At 28.5% G+C, this 26547-nt stretch overlaps 1 protein-coding gene across 1 annotated transcript; it reads left to right on the plus strand.

Annotated features, from left to right (window-relative positions):
- The first annotated feature begins 5012 nt into the window (after positions 1 to 5012).
- Positions 5013 to 26081, plus strand: LOC129981009 (protein held out wings-like). Its single transcript, XM_056091598.1, has 8 exons — positions 5013 to 5312; positions 17534 to 17667; positions 18347 to 18463; positions 18701 to 18844; positions 19949 to 20039; positions 20911 to 21198; positions 22772 to 22855; positions 23419 to 26081. Exons 1-7 carry the CDS (start codon positions 5186 to 5188, stop codon positions 22843 to 22845), a joined length of 975 nt encoding a protein of 324 aa, XP_055947573.1. The 5' UTR covers positions 5013 to 5185; the 3' UTR covers positions 22846 to 22855; positions 23419 to 26081.
- Positions 26082 to 26547: the final 466 nt, after the last annotated feature.

The following is a 26547-nucleotide window of genomic DNA, read 5'->3' on the forward strand; positions in this document are numbered from 1 at the left end:
AACAGCCTCTTTCCTACTATTATTTGTCAATGGCATTCGGCCATTGATAAATAAGTGACACAAGTTTTAATAATGCATAAGTACATTAATACATTAATACTTGTGTATTACTTAATTGTGCACATACCAGTACGTTTGGAATTATACAAGAATTATTAATTATACGAGAAAGTTTGGAAGGGACTTTGCCCGCTGCTTTTCTTTGGTATCTCAAAATTCGGTCAATACAAACTCAACTATATTTAGGTAGAAATGGAAATGGTGAAGCTCAAGCCAATGAAAATAATGGCTAACACAATTAAGTCCAAATATTATTAGGGAATAAGTCAAAAACTCACACTAGAGCTTAGTACCAGAATTCTTCTTTGGGATCCTGTTTGGGGAAGTATTAAAATATTTAAGATACGTTGATTCAAAACTATTTTTTCAGAAGAATTTTTATCAGTTTTCTTGATAATTAAAATTAAACTCCCAGATGATAACTTTTGATTGGGACTGTTCTTCGGTAAGTAGCTAATCGTCCCACAACAGCCCTGCATCGAAACATTTCTGACAGTTAATATAAAATTGCATGGTATCAATCAAATAATTTTTATATAATCCGACTTCATAATTTAATTTATATGAGTAATAAAAAAAACTTCAATTTTGGTTAGATACAAGAAAGGGTCCCTCACCAATTATTGTCCCTTCCAGAGCATATTATTTTGAAAAACATAATTGTTTGAATTAAAATAGGAAAAAAAAAAAAAAAAAAAATTGAAGGAAATTCGAATTCATAGTCCAGAATATTGTAGTACGATAATGTTTTTGATATGATCCATTTGTTCTGCCTTTGTCTAGCTTGATTGCATCAGCCATTGTATTTTTATGCTAACGATTTTTATGTCATGCAGCTCACAGAATACCAGGCTAAAAGTATTATCATAATAATTAAAGTAAAAATGAAATTGATGTTTTGGATAAAAAGCCAAAAGAGGCCATTTTTTTCTCCATTATTTTAAAAATGGGAGTGAAAAGAATAATGAAATAATAAAGTTGGTTTGAAAAATCATAGTAATAAAAAATATTGTTACAATAGTGTCTAAAATTAATTTATGAAAAATTTTAGCGGTAATAAAATTAATACCATTAACGACTTATATTCTGAATTTTAAAGTGATGTAAAAGTGGTCCAAAAATTTGCTGTAAAGAATATTTTGAAAGATTTTTCATCTTATATATGGATCACATGATTTACAAATCGCGTCTAGATTATTATGTATTAATAAAAGAAAATCAGAAATAATATAATTATATCATATATTCTAATTCCCCATAGCTCTAACAGCCTTTTTTATTGTAGAAATAGATATCAGCATGCCAATTAAAACGGAGGTAAAATTATGAATGTAGTCGGATATCTTAACTTTAGAAAAAAGGTTTTTTTTTTCCGCACTATCAAAAAAATTAAAGATTAAAATAGAATTATGTTGTTGAATTTCACTTGGCTATCGTATCAATAATTTTCAGCATTTCAATCAATTATTGATTAATTTAGCATCAATCATTAACATTAATCATTGAACATCAATTCATTTAACATTTTCATGAATTAATTATTTTAAAATCAATTATTTTTTTAATAATTAGCAATAAATATTTAAATAAAACTTTCCGTTGACGATATTTAATAAGTACATGTTAGGACATAATTCAACCAATTCAATTAACATTATTCGTAAGTTCGTATGCTCTTTCTTTTATAATATTGAAAACAAGCAAGATTTTTATTTTTTTTTTATTTTACTGCAAATAGAACAGAGAACAATGGAGATTACTTTAACATATTCTGTTACAATCTTATTCCGGAAAGAGATTTTAAAAGTAAAATTGCCTCATTATACAACTTAAGAACAAGTTTTTTACTTAAAAACTTCTCTTGCCTCTGTACTGCTTGAGGGCAAGCGTAGGTTTAGCCTGAATGAGGGCGTGTGTAGGAACACGAATTAAAAAGAACACAGAATCCGAGGTCAATTATTCTGTCACAAAGGATTTAAAGACTTTAAAATGAAAATAAATAAAATTAGGGAAGAAGAATTAAATTTATCTTTCAAAATCTGCTATATTTTTGTATTAATGGAATCCATTTAAGTTCACGTGATACACGCCAACGATGCGAGAAAATTCAATTTTGGAATCATGGCAAATCCTACCATATGGATGAATAAATAGATAAAAGGCTCTTTCATCATTGTCCAATGTAAACAAGGTCATATCTAGGTGTTGTAGCGCCACTGACAAAACTGTCAAAGTGTGCCCCTTTTTTAAGTGATATAAGTGTTATTCATTCTTCATCCCCTCTATGATGCCCCTTCCTGAAAATTCCTTTCCTGAAATTGCCCGCTCCCCTTAAAGATTTAGTAAATTTTATAATTTTATAACTAAGTTTAATAAAAATGACATATTTTTAAAATATCATACTTTAATGAACTATATTGATAAAAAATACCGTACGCAACAAAACAAATGTATTTTTGCTAGAAATAAATAACATATCTAATATTTTTTTTTAAAGATTTTATTTTTAATTTGTCGGTAATTTTTAATTAACGGAAAAAGAATGATTTTTGAATCCTCTCTCATTTGCTAAAATAGTACCAATCTAATTTTTTAAAGTTTTTATGGTCACTTTTATGGCCATCTCCTCAGTTTGTGTTCTTAGGGAGGTGGGTGATCTCGTCACCCCCTCGGTAGGCACTGCGGTAAACTACGCACAGTTAGTGTTAGATGGTGTTCGTTTTAGAAGGGCTTCTCCACTGAAGTAAAGCGATGAACCATAATTGTTCCCAGTTGACCAAACATTTTATCATTTATCAATCACTTTCAAAATAAATTTATTTATCAATCAATTAACTATTCATTAATCAATTAATTGTCACTAATTATCATTTATCAATCAATTAACTATTCATTAATCAATTAATTGTCACTAATTATCATTTATCAATCAATTAACTATTCGTTAATCAATTAATTGTCACTAATTATCATTTATCAATCAATTTTCAAAATAAATTTAAAATAAAGTTTGCAAAAAAAAAATTTAAAAAAATCTGCAGCGATATTGAATCTAAAAATTTATATTTCAAATCGACATTTTATTTAGACCTGTTTGAATTAGATCCTTTTCGTTTTTTCAGTTAATCTTACTGAAAATGGAAATGAAAATTATGAAACGAAAACAATTTAAAATAGGAAAACATCTGTAGCTTTCGGTTCATGCAAAAAGAAAAGGAAAAAAGAAAGAAGTATATGAATTACATAAAATTGCTTTGCTGCATTTGCAGTTTTAAAACATTTTATACAATTTTATTTGAACACAATTCACTTGTTTGTGATACAAATCTGAGCTAAAATAATAATAATAATAATAATTGGCTTGGACATTTATTTTGTCTTTAAAAAAATCCTTGCCTCTTTTTACAAGCTTTTCATGGAAATATTTAATCTCTATATTTAAAATAAATAACAGAACGAAAGAATCTGTTCCCCAACGCCTATCACTAGCTTAGTTTTATCAATTTTATTTTCAAGTGAAAGTTCATAATCTCTAGTTACGCAATCAATAGTGTCTCTTGCTCCCATCTCATTTCGAAAGAAATCTTAAAAGCGCTACTTCATGTATAATCTTTATAGGGGGAAACCGTGACAAAGTCTCTCAGCCATAATCGCTGCCTCTATTTCTCCAGTTTTTATTTTATATGAAAGCTTACGACCGTCACCGATAGTCGGCTGCCTACTACCATCTTCCATATTTGAAAGAAATTACAAAAATGTTACTTTACTGTTTGTTCTTCACGAACAGAATCTTGAAGAAGTATTCTAGACACAATCACTGTAACGATTTCGGCAAATTTTTATTTCACCGGATAGCACACAACATCCAAATATGTTACTGATTTTCGCCTGTTCTTCCATCGCTCTCTAGTCTCAAGAGAGATCGCAAATGAAATCGGTGGCAGAACCCGCAGCCTCAACAATTAGAGCGATTTCGCCAATTTTATTTGACAGCTAACAATGGCACTTTGTAAGCACAACTTATCAATCAGAAGGTTCTACGTTTATTATGTAGCTATATTTTAAAATAAAACTTTCTCTTGTTTTTTAATTAGATATAATTCATCCAATTAATGTTATAATTTGGTAGGCGAACAGCTGTTCGCAGAAGGCCGCTATTTCAGAAATTAAACAATATATTGTATTTATGTTTGTATATATATATAATAGAAGGTTCGAACAAATTCGTTCAAGAAGTTTACAGTTGCATAATCAATTAAAACAATCTTCCTTTAAGTATTTGATATTTCACACACGTTATATAAATTCGAAATACACATTTATAGAGATTACTTTTTCTTTTAATTTAGAAAAATACATAAGATTTTTTTTCTTTGCTTTTCAGTGCCAACCAGAACTATTCATTAAATCAGCTGTTTTCAAGAAACCTGAATTTATTTAAAATCTTCAAGAGCTTTGAAGGTCCCATCACAGATGATATGTCTGTCCAATAAAAATAATAAATAAATGAACTTTTTTTTTTGCCTAAAATAATTTCTGAGAATAAAAAGAAGAAAAAAAAAAATCACCGATGTTTAACTGATTCTAGAAAAACCACATTATGAGAAAGCTGAACAATATTTTTAAAATATCTATATTATAAAATTCGACAATATTCTTACTAAAATTCCTCGCATATGATGCAAAAAAAGATGAATTTCAAAATTGCTAACATAATAAACATGACAATAGAAAGTAAAAACATTCCATCCATTCAGGGAAATTCCTTTTATGGACAAAATGCTGTTCACGCGGAAATCCAAAACTATCTTGCGGACAAGTTCGGAGCGGAGAAACTCTGCGCTGAACTGAAACGGAGCAATAAAAAGCCTGCAGCGATCACCCCACGCTGATTTTGGAATCGCCCACATTCTGCACATGCGCACTGCATCTACCTACGTGAAGTTGAAAACGGGACGAAAACTTAGATCAAGTAACTTCGCCGCAGTAAAACTTCAGTAACTCTGTGTGCGGCATTAATGCTTGAAGTTATAAAGTTTTACTCGCATTGATTATTGAAGTTACTAGTTTGCGTGGACATATTTAAGGATTGTTATCTCTGTTGGATATTTGTTTTGTTTAAAATATGGGAGAAACACCTAATAACAATGCACAAAACTCCGCTGACTATTTAGCGCAGCTACTTAAGGATAAAAAACAACTTGCAGCTTTTCCTAATGTATTTTTACACATAGAAAGACTTCTGGACGATGGTAAGTATTTAGTTTTTTAAAAATAAAAACTTTTGTTGACATCTGTGATGCTTTAGTGCGATTTTATTAGTTTAAAAATTATTTCTTTGCGATTTGTTCTAAAGCGGGTGATTTCTAATTTCGATATGACTTACAGTTATTAACAGTCGTAAAACTATGCGTTATTCAATCTTGTTAATTATGAAAACATAGGGGTGCTTTGAGGGCCTACATTCCATCACGTGTTAGAATGGTAGGCGCCATTTTTAATGTTTAGGTATGTTGTGACCGGATAGCGTGTATGCGTAGCACTTTTTTTTTTTTTTTTTAATGAAAACTAGATTTTGAGGAAGATCGTTTACGCGATTTGAAAGACCATTGAGTTGTTTGAAACTGCTGTTATAATCGCATTTGGCAGTGCGTCAAAATTTCATTTTCGGTGATAATTTATTTAAAAACATTTTTATGACCTTGTACCCTCTCATCCTTTCAATGTTACGGTAATTTAGGGCTTTCATTGTATTTCAACTTGCACATATTAAAAAACATCTTGAGTGGTAACTGGTTACTTGTATAATAACTTAAATGAAGTTTCCACATCTAATTGCCTGGAGTATTTTGCGGGACGATTTGGAAATGAATTATAGTTTATTTACGTATTTCACATAATTAATGATTTCAGTCAAACTCCATGCTTGATCATTTGGTACTATTTGTATTTAAAAGTGTTCTATATTAAGATTGATTTGTTGTATAAGTATATGAAAATGAATTCAGCTGCTATAAAAATGAAAGTCCCCCTGTTGCATTATATTTTCATGTGCAGTTTTATAAATAATAATTTAACTAATTATGAAGTAACTGATGTATCTAGTCTTCCGTTTTCTTTGAGAATCGCCAGTCTTTAATCATTTATCTCCATATTTGAGAAAAAAATATTTTTGGAAATGAGCGATATGATGCACTGAATGTAACTGTTGATGTTAAAAGTAGTTAAGCAATTTGAATTTCAATGAATTTTGTTCTCCTAGCCTGACAAGATTTTATTTGGTTACAAGTCTCCCTAAATTTTAATTGCATTGGATTTCAGCACATGTAAATGCTTTAAACACAATTTATTATTTGAATGATTTTAGGAGATGACAATTTGAGTACTTAATCTATTATATTTAAAAATGACAGTTTTGAACATAATCTAATATATCTTTATATTCCTAGGTTCCCATTGTCTTTATTATTATTTTCATTGAGCAACTTATAAAAAGTTAATGCACTGAAAATCAAAAATTGATTCATTAAATGTCAATGAATATTAAATTATTTTTAGAGAAAGTTCCAAATCCATTAAATAATAAAATTGATATGATCTGTATCTTTACGAGTTAATTATTTCTAAAATATCATAATCAAATATTGCATTTATATGCTAGTTACTTGCTTTATACAAACTTTTTCTTTTACTGTTGACTTATACTGGAAATGGCATACAATTCCTGAATTAATATTTATAATTTTGCAAAATAAAGTAACTTCTTACATTAAATTATTACTCGTATACAGAAGTATTGATTTAGTGTAAATGAAGATATTTCTGGTGGGAAAAAATTACTCGTATTAAACTTTTTTAAGTGCAGTTAAAATTGATATTAAATTTTCTTTCGAAATTTAGACATCAAATAATAGTTGCTAAACAAATATTTCTACATCATCTAGAATAGTGTATACAAATAATTTGTTTCAGTTGCGTAATAAATTTTTCCTTCAAGTTTTCTGAAAGTAGCATTAAACTTTTCATTGATGTAAGCTTGTGAATTTTTTTTTCTGACTATCTTTATTTATAAAACATTAATATATTTTAAAATTGTATTAATAAATTGTCTTGAAAGAATGAAGTAATTCTTTCCATGAAATGATTGTTTTCATTAGCTGTTATCTGTATTTAGCAAATGATAATTCAAGCGCAGAAAGTATTAGAAATAAGGATTTAACCCTTAGCACTCTGATGACTCTTCTCGGGCACCATTCAAGACAGTTCATCATTTTGGAGCTTTATTCTTTTATTTTTCAATTGTTAAAAATGCCTACAGAATGGTCAAAAGATGTAGATTCATTTTTCTGGGAAATTCAATTTAAAACAATTGTATATTAATTTATTTTTTGGAACAATAAACAAGATCTTGTATTAAATGCATAGTTATGCAACTAACTACTTATCAGAGTACAAATGGTTAAATTGTTTTATTCGCTGAATAGTATTTTGAAGGAAAAAAATCTTGTGTTCTTTATAATTAAAAGAACATTTTATATTGCAGTTGCATATAACAGTATTTGTATAGCAATATGATTAAAAACACCATCTATTAATTAGTTCTGTGCTTGTATATATGAATAATTTATAGCAAATACCAATGCCTAAATGACATCTGTATGCATTTTTGTTCTTTTATTTGGCATTAGTCAATCATATTATTTAAGTTACTATTATTATTTATTAAGTTAATCATATTATAATGTGTATATGACTTTATTAAGTATTGTAATAAATTTAAATTTTACTCTCAGTAAAAATTGTTTACATGTTAAAAGATATGCCTTTATAAAAAAAAGAAAAAATCTTGCATTCTTTATTCTGTAAAATTTTAAGGTTTGCCAGCTTTTAGATAGTTAAAAAAAAATGCATTTCTGTTTACTAAAAATATAAATGATTGATTTATTGTGCATAAACAGATATCTGATATCACCATTGTGCTCCTTTAAGACTGTTTTATCTGATTGGCTTAATATCCATGTAACAAAGATAGATCAAATTGGATGCCTTTGTATTATTTGCTAAAAACTTTCATTAACTTGTTTAATTATAACTCTTATTTTAACAATACCTAGTTTTTATAATTTAAAAACAAATTAAAACCTTAATTGTAGAATTTATCGCTACAAATATAATTTTTTAGTCCTTTCTCCTTCGAAAGAAATTACATAAAAGATCTTAATTTGAAATTGTTCATTGTCTTAAACATTTACTTATTTTATTAAAAAACAGATTTGCAGAAAGTCTCTTTTGTCCCCTATTTAGTAGATAATACATTAGTTTAAACTGAGCAGTTGATAGGTATTTTGTAAATGTGTTATAGTTTTAAAATGTTACGACTGAAAAAGAATTTAAATATTGCAGCTCTGTAAATTTATTTTATATTCCAATAAGATGACTTGGTTTTTTAAATAAATATTTATATATTATTTTGGCATAATAACTTTCAAAATTAAAAAAATTATGGTCAGTTTGGGATTGAGGAAACAACTGTTAAAATCTTACTGTGCACACTAATTTTTATATTTATATATGTTATTTGAATCCATCAAACTTATTTTGGTAGATTTAAATTCAATCCTTTTGTATCGAATTTATTCATACATCGGTAAAAAAAGGTTTTACTGCGAGAAGTCCTATAAATAATATGGAGTATTTTCATAAAAAAATTGCCATAATTTTATGTAGCTGGCATGTATATAAAATAAACAAATTTTCATCATTAGTAACTTTTTTTAATGAGTAATGATAAAACGTATTTTTTTTCTAAAGAAAGTCATTTATTTAGAAGATTTCACTTCTTTAAATTATGAATTGTTTTCATAGAGTAATTATAGATAGAAATTTGTTTGAAAGCTTAAGTAACTCAAAAATTGTTATGTGTTCATAATCAGGTGCCTTACTTAATTTCACTCGAACTTGTTAATTGCTACATTCTGATTTTCTTCTGCTTATTTAATTTATACCGGATGACTTTCAATTCAATTTTGAACTGAAACAGTCATATAACCTAGTCGAAAGAAAATTGTTTCCTTGAAATTATCTTAAATATTGTCCAAACTGTCAAATTTGCATACCAGATCTTACTCTTGTATATTTGGTATATTTTTTTAATGTCAAACAAAATATTTGCCGAAATAGTGTTGTTTTATCACTATTTAAGCATCAATTTTTAGTCACAAAAATATGATAATTGATTTTCATAGTTAGGAAGAAATACTGGAAAAGAGTGAAAGACGTTAAAAAACTTTCCTTTTATATCCCTCTCACTGTGTGCATTTGTAATGGCATTTAATGAGCGTATAAATTATTTCTGTTTTAGATTTATTAAATATTCAACCAGTGTTTACGTGTATACTTCATAAGGCAAATCTAAAATCAGAGTAACTGTAATATTTATTCAAAAGCCACATGGACATAATAAATTTTATGTGTAAATCTCTATGCATGAAAGAAATTAAATGAATAAAAATTTTATCCTCTATATATTCTTGGTTTAAAATCTAGATATAATTCATATTTTCCTGAGATAATAATTATTTTAATTTTTTTATTTTTCTATCTTTGCAATTTTTTGAAAATTAAATCTGAAATATTTAGAATAGTTAATCTTGAGTGAAATACAGAATTTTCATTTTGTATTCTTTATATATATATAGTATGAATATTTTTCCTTGGATGATACATTACTTGCATTCATTATATGAAATTAATTACGCTTAAAATGATTTTGTATTGTATAAGAAATTTCTCTCTCAATTATGAAAAACCACGAGTAATATATCAGCCCTTTTTATTTCCTATGCCTTGTTTTATATGGAATAAAATTTAATCATTATCAACATGGATTAACTTTTAATTAAAAAATATTTTTTCCTTAATAAGTTAACTCATTTGCAATTAATAATTCTTAACCCAGCTCTTCATACATCTGCAGAGATATTTGACTCTTCAGACATTGTTGTGTTAGATTGTGTTGATGAACTCTGTTGCATCTATTTTTTATTTTTTTTTTAAGTATTAAAAAAATAATCTTCCTTTAGGACAAAACAGTCTGCATGATATACCAGACCAGAAATATTATAATGAGCTTGAAATATATTTTACTTTGGGGGAAAGTATAGTAGGTGTAAAATTTCTTTCTAGCTTAAAACTTTTTTCTTTTCTTATTACAAACTAACTCCCATTTATTCTGTTCTAAATATTTGAATAATGATGTAAAAAATAAATGTAATAATAATTTCTTATGTATTTTAATTTTACAAAATTGCCTTCTTAGTCTTGTTATTTTGATTTTGAATTTTATTCATAAGTTCCTTTTAATAATTGCAGTTTTATTGCAATTTAAATCTGTAAATTCAGCCTTTAAAAAAAGGTAATATGTTTATATATTTTATCAAAAAGAAACAAGGATTGTATGTTAATGTGATTTATTAACTGATGTGGAAAAGAGATAAATGAAAGAAATTTGAGTTCAGAAATGAAAGGCGCTTTTTTTTATTTTACTTGAGTAGCATAGAATAAAAAACGTTCGAACAGTGCAGAGTGTTCGCTTTCTTTCGTATGAAATCAGTTTTATCAGTACCTTTTTACCTTTCTAAATCGCTATTTTTATATGATCTCGATTTTAATATGCCCAGCGTTATCTCCCACTTGAAATGGCTTATCTGTTGTGACAGATCACGGCGCGAGAAAAAAAGGCACGCGATTACATTTCTTCCATTATGTAACAGAAGTTTATTTTGGATAAGCCAGTTAATTATAGGAATATAACAGTCGTTTCACAAATTTTGCTATTCACTCTATTTTATTACGATTTAATTTATTCTGTGCTTATATTATCCGCTTGCAATTACTCACAAATAGCTTGTGTTCTGTGATTCATGAGGTGTTTATTCATACAAAAATAATAAAGTGACTAGAAATGTTTAATTTTGTAAACTTGATTGGTATCGGATAAGCAATTACGGGTTATAATTTTTAATGCAGCAAATCAAAACCATTGTTTCTTGACACAAGAAAGATAGGGTTGGGGTTTCCTGTCTTGTTCTAGTTATTGAGCTGAATTCATTTTCGCAATAAAGAGTCTGTATTATAAACATTCCTATCAAAATCTGTAGGTGAAAATTTAAATAAAATTTGATTTATTTTCCAGAATTTTTTTCTAGTATAAACAGAATTTTACAGCATTTTATATTCATGTATTTTATAGTTTTTTCGCCTAACCTTTTTATGCGAGACTAGCTCCGATTTTATATAGAAAAAGTGGGGAGGGGGAGGGGTGGCTCAGAGTCCCTCCGCAGTTGTTTATTTGATAATCCGTCCCTGAGTTAGAAATAGTTTTCGTCTTTATACTTCCTATCAAAAAACCAAGAATCAACTAAGTGAAATTTTGTGGTATATTCGTACTTTTGTTAAATGAGATTAAAAAAGACAGTTGTTTTATATGTGCGTACTTCATGAATGGATTATGTAAAGAAACACACTGAATGTGTGTGTGTTAAAAATAACTGAAATCAAATGATTTGTAAGTGCTTAAAGTAGAAGGTATTCAGGTAACTTTAATCGGAAGATTTCAGTGTTTCGAAATTGTAACAAGCTTATTACCTTGATAACTTTCTACTCTTTCGAACATTATATGCTAGTAGTATCAGAAATTAGCATGATATTGTGCTAAGCCCAATTGGATTTAATTATTTCATAATAACCTAATTTTAAAGAATGGGCAGTCCTCCCTTAACCTTTATTTATGTAGGTTGCTCAATTTTTATTCTTAAATGAATTGAAATTTTTGGATGAAATCGGATATCTTTGATCTTATATTAAATCTCCCCGAATCTACATCTTCCGGGTTCTGTTGTTGAAATCCTAAATACCAATGAGCAAAATTCTCTTCCCTCCTCTAAATTGTAGAACTCAAATTGATTAGTCTGTATACGACGCTTTTATAAGTAATTAAATAAGGTTTAATGATTTATTTTTTCGTTTTTAAACTTTCTTAGTTAGCTTTCCACATGAAGAGTGTGAGGATTAACGGAGATCAGCTCCAGAAGAATTAGCAGGTCTCCCCATTGAGTTTAGGGGTGGCTGAGCTGCTCGGGGTGCAGATCAGGTTTGGCGCACAGCCAACTGTGTTTTTTCTCTATTTCCCCAAGCATTATTCACAATTGTTGCCCCCCCCCCTCCCCTTCTTTCTTTCTTTGCTTTTACGTTACTACAATATTATTTGGCTTAAATTTCGCCAAATTTTTTGACCGAAACTCGTCTGCCTTAATATGCATTCATCTTCTTTATTATAAGTTTCTCATTAAAATTTTATGTTTTTAAATGCAGTTAAGTTTTGTGCTATTGTAAAATAATGGTGCTAATTGTATTTAATTATTCTCTTGTGAAATATTTTTTGTAGCATTGCTCGATTTTGAATTGACGAGTCGCCACTATTTATACCTATAGATCAATGCTCTCCGCACTATATTGCGTGACTGTATGCTTTTTCGTTAAAACGGTCATTTAGATTCGACTTTGCACTTGTTAATATTTGTATTTATTAATAATTTAATGAATTTGAGCCATTTTCTGTTACTATCGTCAAATTTAACTTGTACCGAGCGGAAAATTCCTAACCGCCTTTTAAATTTTAACCTAGCCTAATTAAAGAATGATGTTTTGAAAGTTTTATAAAGAAATCGAATGCTGCCTTTTTAAATTTCCTTATATAAATTGATGATTAAGAAATGAATGAGAATTTATATAAATTAATGATAGAGTGACCACATTGCTACCTGAATGTAGAATTTTTAGATTTAAATTGTGCTATGAAATTTGAGTATTCATTAATTACATTCCTATTTACTTAGAAACTGTGCACTGCTTTTGAAAGAAATATAAATTCCATCTATCTTTGAAAAATGTACCGTAGAACCTAGCTTATTGAGTGCTATTCGTTATGCAAACGCTCATAAAGCGATTTTTTTTTTTATCTATATATGTCCATGTAAAATAGGACAAAGTGTTCCATTCCGGGGGAAAAAAATCGAATTTATAATTCTGTAATTTATTATAGTACATGCTTTTTTTTACAAGAAAATTGTCTCAAGATGACTTTAGCTACACTTCATAATTTGCCGCATTTGAGATATAGTATTGTCCTTAAATGAATTTATAGAACGCCTAGCTGCTGCCTTAAGGTAATGTTCCTCTTTGCACGATTTTAATAATTTTCCCTATTTTCAGCGTAACCCTCCCTTATTTTGTTGGAAGGCTATTATTTTATTTCCTGACCAAATCTGCTCTAATTTTTTTTCCTGTGATACAAATGCAATTCCCATAAGACTCTGTGTCCTGCAACCCCCATTCTATAACTCTGCGTCCTTCCACCAGCTCTTCGATTAAGGCTTCAGGGGCACATATTCGTCAATGCTGTCCAGACAACTTCCATATAGATATAAGGACTTTCTTCAAACAAATGCTCAACACAGTGATACAAGCCAGTCTAGCATGTGAAGTCACGTTCTCTTCGCCGCTCGTTCTGTGAAACATCGCTCGTTAAACGAGTCACACTTTTTTGCATTTTGTTTGCGCGTTAAGCGCTGTTTGACCGTATTTTGTCTTCATTTCTGAACTCGTTTATAGATTTTACTACCTCCTCATTTTTGAGAAAGAATTAACACATCAATGAAATTTGCATTTTATTAAGAACTTAGCAGTATCAAAGATAATATTGTAAATCATCTTATTATAAAGTTGACTAAACGCGGATTCATAATATCTGAAAAGAAAAACTATAAAATGTGTAAAATTCTGTGGATGAGAAATCGTTTAGAACAAGCTATATTACCTTTGCAAAGAATAAAACTCAAATTATGTTAGTTTCAACTATAGAAATTTTGATAGAAATTCAGAATTTTATTACTGAAAAATTTATTGAAAAAGTGCTATGGTCGTAAGGATGCTAGATGTGTGTTAGGAATAAAAGCTCGTATGAATTTCCTTAGAAAAGTTTTTGTTCATTTCACAATGTGTTATATTTTAAAAGCAATATAAAAAGGCAATAATATGTCGAGTTCTGACTAATGTGAAAAGCCTATTCAGCAGTGTATATATTTTGTGATGCAATGCTAAGCAAATTCTAATTGACTGTAGAAATTCAAAATGATTTCGAAGAAAAAGAAAAAAAAAAAGAAAAAAAAAAAGTGGGAAAGGAAATTTTTTTCAGTTTTTCTTATTTTCTTTTAACAGCGCAAGTCGCCACTTTCAGATGAGTTATAATAAGCAGAATATATAAAAAATATTTTTGGAAGAGCTCAGATTTGAGCAGTGTTCACACAAGGCTAGCTATTGCAGCTCATTAGAGGGCCATGCTTGCCTGCGGAAGATCACTTGCCTTGATGGGACAACGTTGTCTGAAATGTGTTCGAATTAGGGCAATACCGGGATACAAAGCAGAAGAACAGCTGTTGTAGTGTAATATGTCATGTCTGCTTGCAGAAGATCATGCAAGCAACTCCGATGGACAACGGCAAATAGTTGTCCCTCTGGACAACTATTTGCCATTGTTTTGACAACGTGATTTCGACTGTTCACATTAGAACAACACTGTGTCATCATTAGAGAAATAACTATTGCGCGCAATAGTTAGCCTCATGCGAAGGCAGCGTTTTTTAAAAGAATTTTTTCTTCTCAACATCTGTAAAGGTTTATTTGATTTTATATCGGCTCGAATCATTCATTCAATAGATTATGTCATCATTTTAAAAGCATTTCATCGTATTTGTTCGGTTCCGTTCCCCTCAGTTTATATTATTTACTAATCTTGTTGATAATATTCAGTAACTAGTTTGACGTATTCTTTTTCAGACCTTACGCTTTTGCACCAATGTCCGTTTATTTAGTGTGATGAATATCAGTTTATTAAATTGCTCATTAAAATGCTGAGGTCACCTAATATATATATATATAAAGCAGTTTTTAACATTATTTTAATTCATATTTCGTTCTGTGAATGTTTGTAAAAATTGTTGAAGATCCTCCAACGTTTCCTTGTTGGCTATTTATATGCATGTTTTTGAAATTTTACTTTTGAGTAATATATTGAAACGGAAATATCCAAATTATCGAATTAGGAAGATTTAGAATTTAAATATACAGAAATACGTATTGAAGATTTTCCATCTTTTTTTTTTTTTTTTTTTTTACTAAAAATATGTTTGAAATTTTTTAAAGCACAATTATATAATCTACGACTTTTTCAAAATGGTTTTTTTATATTTATCGAAATTTCATACTTTTTAATTTCTAATTCGTCAACTTCTCATTTAATACAGACAGACATTTCAAAACCATACTCGCCATTAAATATTTAATCAAAACTGAATTTTATGTAAAAATCTTGCAGCAAGTAAGGAATGGGTTTCATGAAACAGAAGCTGGGCATATGAATTACGGGTAAGAATACATTGATTTTTCTTATACTGCAATAGAAATCGGAAGTAGTTCATTACTTCCGTTTACAATTCCAGTAAATTAACGGTAAAATGATTTTCTTCCTCTTATTCAGTTAGTATTATCTTACGAATATCATTGATCTTTTTTTAAAATATATTATCCGTTAATTTTTTATTCTAAAATATTTGTTCGATATATAGTAATTTTATTCTATGTGCGTAAACTGTTTTTCTTTGAAGGTCCAAGATTTTTAAAGGTTTGATAAATAGGAATTCCGCTATATTTTCAATGAAAAAGTTCTTAATACTATTATTTTCGAAATCGGTATCAATGTACAAACAAACTTTTTAAAGCTCTAAGCATCTCTTTTGAAAATGAAATTTATCGTTGTTTCAATGATTAAAATGCTTATTTTTCTTTTCGAAGTGCATTTACTTTCCAAGTAAGAGAAAGCTTCTGAGAAATTTCTCAACCAAAATCATCTAAAAATGCGATTTAGGAAGCCTGCCTTGAATTATCCATTCATTTTAACTGTCTGAATCTCGTATGCATTCAATTTAGGCTTTAAATAATCGTCTTTATTTTTATTTCGAAATGCCGCAGACCGCAATGCACTAACTTATTTGAAACTTGTTCATTGCATTACTCATGAAGTCTTGGTCGGCCGGCTTGATTCTTAACTAGGACTTCCTGCTTCTTTGAAGAATATGCGTGATCCATTGTTCAAAAAGAACAATTGCAATACTTTTTTTGCTTCTGAAAATGAAAGGTGGCATTTAAGCAGGTGGGTCCTGTTGTTTTTTAAATCCGTTGGTATATTTCTCTTTCCCTGTTTCAGTGTTCCTTATTTTATTATTGAGAACGTTTTATCTTTAAAAAAAAATAATAATAGTTTAAGCTTTTTTGTGGAAGCAAAGAGGGGGGGGGGTATTTAAAAGTTTTCTTGATGTTCTGTACTTTTGACATATTATGAGGCTTCCAGTTGATTTAAATTTATATTTCGATTTTTGTATTTTTGAAAGCTATTTTTCAGAATAGTTATAATTTTATATGTTTGAGAATTTATTGAAAAACATATAAACATATTTTCAGACTGTTTCATGTATTAGATTTCAATTTAGCCCTGACCTAAAATAGTGATTGATTTGTTCATTCAATACAATATGAAGAATGACTGTCACTTTGACATTGTTAGGTCTATTTGTATTGGTGTTTCTTTTTTACATTCCAAATAACATACTTCTTTGTTTGTTTGGCCTCTGCAAACTGATTTACAAATTTGCATACAACTTAGATTCGATGGCTGAAATTATGCCTGCAATTTGAAAGGAAAATACATTGCCAATCTGTTTTATGTAATTTGAATTTCTAAAGATATCTTTTTATCAGATAATTATGCTTTTTTTTAAAAAAAAATTTTTTTTATAATTTTCTAAAGTTGTTACTAATAACTAGCTTTTGAAGAACAGTTTTTGAAGTGTATCTTACAATGAAATATGTCTTTCTTGTTTTATAAAGAATAAAAAAATATATATATATTATATTGCTATTCCATTAGATTTTAACTTCCTTGTTACTTTTCTTTAATACTGTCTAATCAAGCAAAGAATGAATTAATCATCCATGAAGTAATTTTAAAATGTTTTTTATTTCTGCAATTTTTTTTAATAAATAAATATTTTTGAAGAAAGAAATGTGAATAACCAATTTTAATTTTTCTAATGTGTTAGTTTGTTCTCATTTTAAAGATAGTTATAACTATGATATTCTGTTTATCAATGTTTATGGGAGAGTTTATATTCTCTTCCTAACCTTTTAGTCTTTTAAGTGCATGTATTAATGTATATTGTAAAGTACTTTACTCTATTACTGTTTCCTTTATCCTTTTGTATATCATGAGCTGTTAATGTCAATACTTGCAGCCTTTAAAAGTGCATTTCCCATAACTTGCCTGTAAACTTACCAACTAATGATGTAACTCTTTAACCAGAAATCAACAAAGTGAGAAACAATTTGTTCCAAGTTAATGGGTGCAAGAAAGAACCTTTGATTCTGCCCGAGGCTGAAGGGCCTATCAAGTCACGTTCAGAAAAGGTTTATGTGCCAGTCAAAGACCATCCTGATGTAAGTTAACAGCTAAATGCTTTGTAACTACCCACCAAAACATTTTTCTGTCTCATAGTATTTGTGTGCATCTTATTGAAGGTATGCAGAATTGAACATTTTGGTTTCTTGCAACTTAACAAGAAAGATGAATTTTAATAAAAATTGTTTTTATCTATTTTTTGTCTAGTTTGATTAAAACTATTGACGTTACGATGTCCCATGTCTTAGTTTTTGCTGTAATACATGTTGAAAAAACTTATACAATTCCTTTAAAATTTACTTTATGCTCTAGCATGGTTTGTGTTATATACCAAACTGATTTCTAAAAATTTAATGTATTCATTTAAAAAATATTTTGTATTTAATTGATGTAATTTATGCTTATGAATCAGATTTTTGAAAGGGCAAATGATATGAGTGTTGTTGTCTAATCTGCTGTTCTTTAAGAAAAAAGAAAGAAAAAAACTTTTCATTTTGTTATTTTTGGAAAATAAGAATAGATGTGTATAGCATATTGCAATAAAACAAGCTGCAATGATTCATGTTAGCATTTGTTGCAATAAAACAAGCTGTAATGATTCGTTTTAGCATTTGTTATTTAGTTGCAGGTTAAAATTAGTTAAAGCAATTTGGTCGCAATTTTGTTATTCAAATGCAGCCAAATTAATATTTAAATTTTTTTTCCCCTTTACTTTAGTACAATTTTGTGGGGAGAATTCTTGGCCCTCGAGGTATGACAGCCAAACAACTTGAGCAAGAAACTGGCTGTAAAATCATGGTCAGAGGAAAAGGATCAATGAGGGATAAAAAGAAGGTATGTTATCCAATGGCCTTTTGAATGTGTATAATTGAGTAGAATTCTAATATATTGGATAATTCTTTAATTTTTACTATTGCTTTATTTCACTTGCTTGCAGATGGAAAACTTGTAAGTGATCATTAATCTTCTAATTCTGTAGCAATAGCATTTTATCTATTCTAATTTATTTATTACATTTAGAATTCTTTATTTTTCAAAAACTTTTATTAAATATACAATGTTACATTTTAGGAAGAACAGAATAGAGGTAAACCTAATTGGGAACATTTAAATGATGAGCTGCATGTACTCATTACTTGTGAGGATACTGAGGAAAGAGCAACTGTGAAATTAGCTAGAGCAGTTGAAGAAATTAAGAAGCTACTTATACCTGTGGTAACTAATAATTTTTTTGTCCTAGTTTTAAATATTTATATATGTTTTTAGATGTGTTTTAAACTTGGATAATATTTGTAATATGAAATAATTAAAAAAATTTAGCATATTAACTGGCATTGGTTCTAAATATTAACCAAATTCTTATACAAGAAATATGGTACTGGCATTGGTTCTAAATATTAACCAAATTCTTATACAAGAAATATGGTCTTGTATAAAGATAGGAATTTTTATAGAATATGCATATTTTGTTTTGTCTGTTATAGCATTTAATATATTCCAGTCAGGTTATATGTTTAAAAAAAAAATTTTGTATAATGGTATTTAAAAATAAAATTGTGTTACTTTGGCACTTAATATGCTAATTCTATAAGTTCGGAATTGACCCATTCGACAAGCCCAGAACCTTCATTTTTGAATGTATAACTAAATTCTATGCAGAAAAGGTAATTTATGATTGTCTACAGAAGGGAAAATTTCTTTCCTTTTCATGTACAATAATATTCTTGTATTTCGAGGCACTTTAATTCTCGCACCAGCCAGCCTTGTAGTGTTCAAGCTTCTTTGAAGAATGCATTTGAGGCGATTCTCATAATTGCTTATCGCTTCTTCCCTTTAAGAAAAAGAAATCATTCAGCGAATTACTGTGTTTTTCAGTTTTCGCTTATTTTGAAATCAAGATGCACAGATTTTGTTGAACTCGACATTTTAAATCTCAGCTCCCCTTAAAAAGTATTAAAGCTCAAATGTTGGAAACATGACTTTTTATTTGATATTGAGTTTCTGATGGAATAAAATCTAAAGTTTTAATCAGAGATATACCCTTAAGGAAACATTTATATATTTTTATGATGTTAAAGCATTTGTGGATACAGTCTGTATTGGTAATGATTTTTTTTTTGTGTGTGTGTCTGTTTAAAAATAAGAATTTCAACGAATAAAATAAATCTGTGTGTGTAGTTTTGTAACTATCCAATAATTACCCTTTTTTCTAAAATTTTATTGTTAATTGTAATTATGAATATCTTATTGTAGTTAGAAATAATGAAAATACACGTCATGAATTAATAGATGTTAATTTTTATCCTAATATTCTTTTAGACTGAAGGTGAAGATGAATTAAAGAAAAGGCAGCTTATGGAATTGGCAATTATTAATGGCACTTACAGGGAAACCTCCGGAAAAAATAACAGTAAGTTAGATTATATATATATATATTGTATTTATTTGGAATTTTTTTTTTTTTTTTTCCTTTCCCTGATTAAATGTTTTATATCAGTTTAATGAAGGTGGGGGGGGGGGACCTGCTCTTTTTTGATTACATAATGCTATACTCCTACAAATCAACTTTAAATGAATGTTTGACTATTTTAAATTGATCATTTGCTTTCTTTTGATTTCTCTATTCAAATATCCAGTCTTACTCAAATTATACATTTTATTTTGCACTGATTTAAGAGTGTTTTTTAAGATGCTGTTCTATAGCATTTAATATTAAATCATCATTATTTTTTCTACTACATGTGTATACGTTTTTTTATAATTTGTAACTTTATTCAACAAGCAAGGTAACACTGAAATTTTAGTTCTGCTAAGTTATAGATTAAAATAAACCAATGCTAGAATTCCAGGTCATTTGTTTTAAACTACATAATTTTGCTACTTTCACATTTAATTAAAATCTACTATAGTTATTCTGGTTTTCTCTTTCCTTGTTGATTATGCAAAATAAAACATTGAGACAGTTCGAAAATCAAAAAAAGGGTACAGTATTAAGAAAAATATTTCTGCCACTTGCATGAATCTGTCAACATCTCTCATAAACTTTATATATATATATATATATATATATATATATAATATGCAATTAAAAATTTTTGAATTACACAATTTTATGTTTGAAATGTGATTAATAAATTGTAATATTTGCAGCTGCAATGCAAATTATTTCACATTTCTGTAATAAGAAAATTCAGTTGAAATCTGAATTTCTCATTAAATAGTGTTGGTTAGTATTTTCAATGTTTCCTTTAAATTCTCTTACATTTAACTGTATATTTCAGATATTTACATGTTGCTGACAGAACCTGAAACAACGAGACTTCTTGCTCCGCCCATGACCATTTCTAATCCTTTGCGTACAGCGGGAACTCCATTGGGTGCCCCATTGATACTCTCATCCCGTTTGCAAGTTCCCACGACAGCTACTTTGTTGAATGGCATTAATGGAAGTGCTCCGCCTCCATTGATATCCCCAGCTGACGCTGGCTTACTCTATGCTTATGGAGATTATCAGCACTACCTGACATCACCTCTACTTGCAGAGTATCCTCATACAGATTCATCCACTGGTGCGTTATATGGCCGCTAAATATTCCCATGTTACTCTACAAACCATTGTGTCCCAGTTTGTTCATTCCTTGCAATTTATTTTCCAGTCACTGTTTGGCTACGCCTGGGTTAGTCACCAATGTGGTTGCGAGATTTGTTTAGTGGTTGCGAACGCATGTTCGGTGCTTTGGACCGATATGCAGCTCAGTCTTATTTCTGTTCTGTGATACGTAGTAAACGTTTTTTTTTTTTCAATTTTTTTTTATTTATTGATTTTTATTGTTACCTATTTATTCAGTTTTTTTTAAACAATTGAGTTGAGGAATGGGTCGTGTCTTTCTGAAGTCCCACCTTTCTATATTTCAGTTTACATACTGATTTTTTTCTTTCTTTTTTTTTTAAAAAAATTGTGCGTTTGATACTTGCAAGACTTTTTTGGAAGTGTGTTATGGACTCAGGGATTTGTACATATGACATTTCAATCATGAGGTGGAATGATTTTTTTAAAGAATGTGAATGCTTGTGGTAGGGCATTTCACCTTGTTGTTTATAATATTTTTTCCCTTCCTACTTCTTTAAAATAATTTACAGTGCATTTTTATAAAATTATGAAGTTTGATGTGCTGGACATATTTTAATCATGTCTATATCTGTAAAAAAAAAAAAATCATAAGTGTATATATCGAACATTTTACTGATTTTTTTCCCCCATTGAAAAATGTGGTTTATCCACATGGAATTCTGACACTAAATCTAATGTAATATATTTTTTTTTTTTTATCTTGCTTTGTTGTATTTGGAATGAAACATTTTAAACATGTTGATTATTTTGTTAGAGAAATATTTTTAAAAATTTTGATAGCTTTCTAATTTAGAATAATTTTTCTAATAATTATAAAATGCATTATTTAGTAATTATACCGAAGGAATAAGACTGCAGTTCTGTCATCAACAAACCACCTTCCCCATTAATTTACTTTGTAATAAATATTAATATTTAATTCACTTACCAATTCAGCAATACTAAAATCTTAATATTCAAAGTCTGTTTGAAAGTTGTGGGGCCAAATGCACGCTGCTATTTGATAGTCAAATAAGGTATCGAAGTATATTTGTACATACAGATATTTATATATATTGATTGAAGCTTCCGTTTCCTTTTATATGTTAAATATGTATATTTGGAATTTTATAACAGTGAAAACTGTATATATGCCTACTTATAGGTTATGTTATTTAAGAAATGTTTAGAGATTTTATTAAATTTCTATTGTTCACTGTTGCATTGGATATCAGCAGTCAAATTTTTAGTCAAAAGTAAGGATTGAAATCACTTAACTTTTTTTTCCTTGTGCTCATATTCTATTCATTCCATTCTATTGATGTAAGAAACTTTTTTTAAGAAAAAATAAAATCTTTGATATTTAATACATATTTTTATTTACTTAAGTTTTCAGCAATTTTACTTGTGGATTTGAATTATTAAATATTTCTTTGTAATAGATTTTAATGTTTGTTTTTGCAGTTTGCAAACCATGGTTTATATGAAGTTAATCTCAGTGATTTGTGTACTAATATATTATTCGCATGCAGGTGGCGTTGTTAAGCAGAGGAGAAATTTGGGTTTGCGAGAGCACCCTTATCAGAGATCTGGGTCGCTTACTTAACTTCTCCAAGGTTAGTTTAACTAATTCTATTAAAATTCAATGCTTTACTTACATTCTAGTCTTTCTCTTACAGTTCTGTATGATGTAACTCAAGTCATGCAGAATATATAAAAGTGCATCATTCTGTTTGAGGATTGTGTAGATAGTCTTTTAATAATTTTCACTGCTATATTATATATATCTAAACGTTTCGTTCGAGAAACGTGACACCGTTTCAAAATCGGAATCGTAATAAAAATTCCAAACAGTGATTTTGCCAAAGTTTTTTTTTTTTTTTTATTGCTAACAGTTTTATAGTCTGTAAATATGTCATATAAATATTATAATATGCTTTTATGTAGATTTTCTTTAAGTATTGCACATATTAACAACTAATTTGATAGATATTTCTATGAAAGTATCATCATAATTAAGCTCTTAACCTATGAAAACCTACATTTTTTTTGCTATAACATAAATGAATCAATTTTTTTTTTTTAAAGATAAATGCTTTAGCTAAATAACGTTTCAAATTGTCCTCTGATAGTTGACACTAACAACTTTTTTTTTCTTTTCGCATTTTTAACCCTTCAGCCTTTGAAACTCCACACCACATCACCACCTGAACTGCAAGAGTACTAACCCACCCACCTGTGAAAATACCAGCTGATGATGCAGGTCTCAGCCTGGCTTCTATCACATGCTCCTATTCGGTTGTGAAGGGCAGTCGTATTACACTAGTAGTGCACTCTTTTCCCTCTCTGTTGCATTGCAAGGATAATCAACTAACCAACTTTCCTGCTGTGATCAGTGTTTTCACAGATCCAAGTGAAAGTGATCAGGTGATTTTTCAACTGAACAAAGTCTGCGAATTGTTATACTTAACACTTAATGCTGCTTTTTATGTTAGTGTCTTCATTTTTCTTACCTTGCACCACTTTTTTTGGACACCTGTACCATTTTGCATGAAGGATTGTTTTTAACATTTCTTGTATTAAATTGTTTTGTGTTCTGAAAGACAATTGATCTTCTTCTGATTGTTTTAACAAAAATTGAGTAATTAACAAGATATTTTAAATTTTTTTCAAAGATGTATAGTCTATAATGATATTGAAATTTGCTTTATCAATCTTATTTGCAAATTCAGTTGAAAATTTCGATTGTCTTTCTAAATTTTTTGTCATTAGTATTTGCAGCTTTTTATTGCTTAAAATATTTATCAAACCTAATCAGGTTTTTGAGAGGGGAACATTCCATGTGTTTAGAGCTCTAAAGGGGATTTTTTCCCTTCTTGGAGTTGGTAGCTTTTTTTTTGTTAATTGTCTCCCAATTTAGATTTGTAAAAATATTTAAATATTATAAAATAGTATACATTCAATTAAAATGTTACATGGCTTGAAAAAAAAATATTTTTATCTTTGGAAATGTTCAATTGCTTCTTCCTGTTATATAATGATAGAAATCTACTTAAAACAATTTCGGAATATTCTTTGGACTATAGATATTATAATGTACTTATGAATCTTTTTTTACAAGCAATGTTGGAGTTTTTCATTTAATGACAAGTACTTTTGATAATGTTTACATTGCATTTTTCTATCTTAAATTGTCTTTCCTTACTTAATATAAATATAAATGTAAAGTCTTGGAAAATGAATTGCAGCTGTTAGCTGATTACTACTTATCTTGCATATCTTGTAAAAACATTTGTAAAATGCCTGCATACTTAAAATGACAAAATGAGCTTTATACAGGTTTAAGATTATTTTTTTTTAATTCACTTAAAAATATTATCAAGTTAAAAAAAATACAAATGTTGAGTTATTTTTCAAGCCATGAAAATTTTTTGTCCATTAGAATAACAGCATACACGAAGTAGTGTTTTTTGTTATTAGCTTAACATTGACCACTGAATTATTTAATTTTAAAAATATTTACTATTGCTTTCATATTACTTAGAAGCAAGTTGTGTGGGTTAGAACTTTGTAAAGTGTGTGTGGATGCATTTTTTGAGCAGCTGCTGTACTTAGTTCATGCGAGTGCATTTACTACTTAATATTGTACATTTTTTTTACTGTTTTGTAAAGTAGGTTACTTTGTATCTACAATGATATACTTAAGTTTTCCCTTCAGTTGTATTTGTTTTCATTGTAATATTTTGAACAATGTCTAAAATTAAATAATGTATCATCTGCATGTTTTCATATACTCAGATTTTTTTTTTTTTTGTTTCAAGTTTTATTTAGAAAGCCAGTAACTGTATTTCTTTAACTCTTGTTTTATAGTGTGCAATACAAATTCTTTTTTCTGCAAAATGTGCATACTATTATTTTGATAATTTTACTGTAACTTTCACAAAACCTGCCTTCAATGTGCCTTATTGTTCATTGTCCTGAGATAAAGAACTTAAAACTTATTGTTGATTTTGAGAAAGATAGTTAAGACCATGTGTATGCTGCACTGCCTATATGTCAGAGAATCTCAGTTTGATCTTTATCTATTTTATTGTACTTAAATTTCTGTTTTACTTTTCTATGATATAGAATTGCATTTTGTGGTTGTGTGGTGATGTTTTGATGAACATGTATCATTTTCATTTGTCAGGAAGTGCCAAAATATGTTCATTAATTTTAAGATGTTCATCATATTTATATTTTCAATGGCCATAAATGCAGATACTCCATCCAGTCTATTCAGCTATCTTTTTAACGTGTTTCAGTGTCACATTTTCTCCTCCTTTACCCTTTGTTAACTTTGATAGAGCTTATGGTGTGTAAGAATTGGATTTCTTTTTAAGGCCTCATAACTCAAATTTTTAAGAAATCTGCTGAACAAAAATTGATTTTTTTTATATCGGATTTTATTTTTTCCAAATTTTTCTTTCAAAAATTTTAAAAACTTGTCTGCGTTGTGACCAAAATCAATATCGAACTTTTGCATTTTTTGCTGATGAATGAAACATTTTAGAATCTCATTTAGAAACGTGTTATTTGTGGTGCTAAATGTTCATGAAAGCCATATCCATGTGACATTTTGTAAAAATATATGTGAAGATTTTTATACAGTTGGCTTTTTCATCGACGGGTGCTGGCTTCTGTAAACATCATGGGAGCAAGATGCTCTCCACATTACATCAAGCAGATACTTGAACGATTTGTTATGATGGAATTTATCCTGAAGTAGTTATACCACTGTTGTTGAATGTTTTATGTACTTAAATTGTTTCCATAGCAATAAAGTTCAATTTCTGTATAAAATATTTTTATTTCTTGTGTCTATCCATATAAACAGATAAAGGATTTTTTTTTTTTATTTGAAATGAAAATTTTTAAAAAGTACTGAAGATACAAAAAAAAAAAAGTGTGTGTATATATATTCTGAAGGTAATATTTTCAGGCTGGCATTCTGCCTTTTAATTGCTTGATGCAAAAATTTCTTGACTAGACAAATTGTTGAATATGCGATACCTAATTGTTAGTTACTTCTTGAGTAGTATCTACTCGCTAAAAAAGTTTCAAAACTTATTCAGTTTTGTGGCATATTATCATGCAGAAAAATAATTTTTGCAATCACTTTAAATTCAATAAATTATCTCTTTGGTGATTCTAATTTTATTTTCACACAGTTGTTCCTTTGTTAATTTTTATTTAATACATTTATACAATAACTTATTTTTCCATTTATTCTTTATTGAAATGTTATTTAATTACTAAATTATCTTTT

This window comes from Argiope bruennichi, chromosome 8 (genome assembly GCF_947563725.1).
Source record: "Argiope bruennichi chromosome 8, qqArgBrue1.1, whole genome shotgun sequence".
Taxonomy (NCBI): Eukaryota; Metazoa; Arthropoda; class Arachnida; order Araneae; family Araneidae; genus Argiope; species Argiope bruennichi.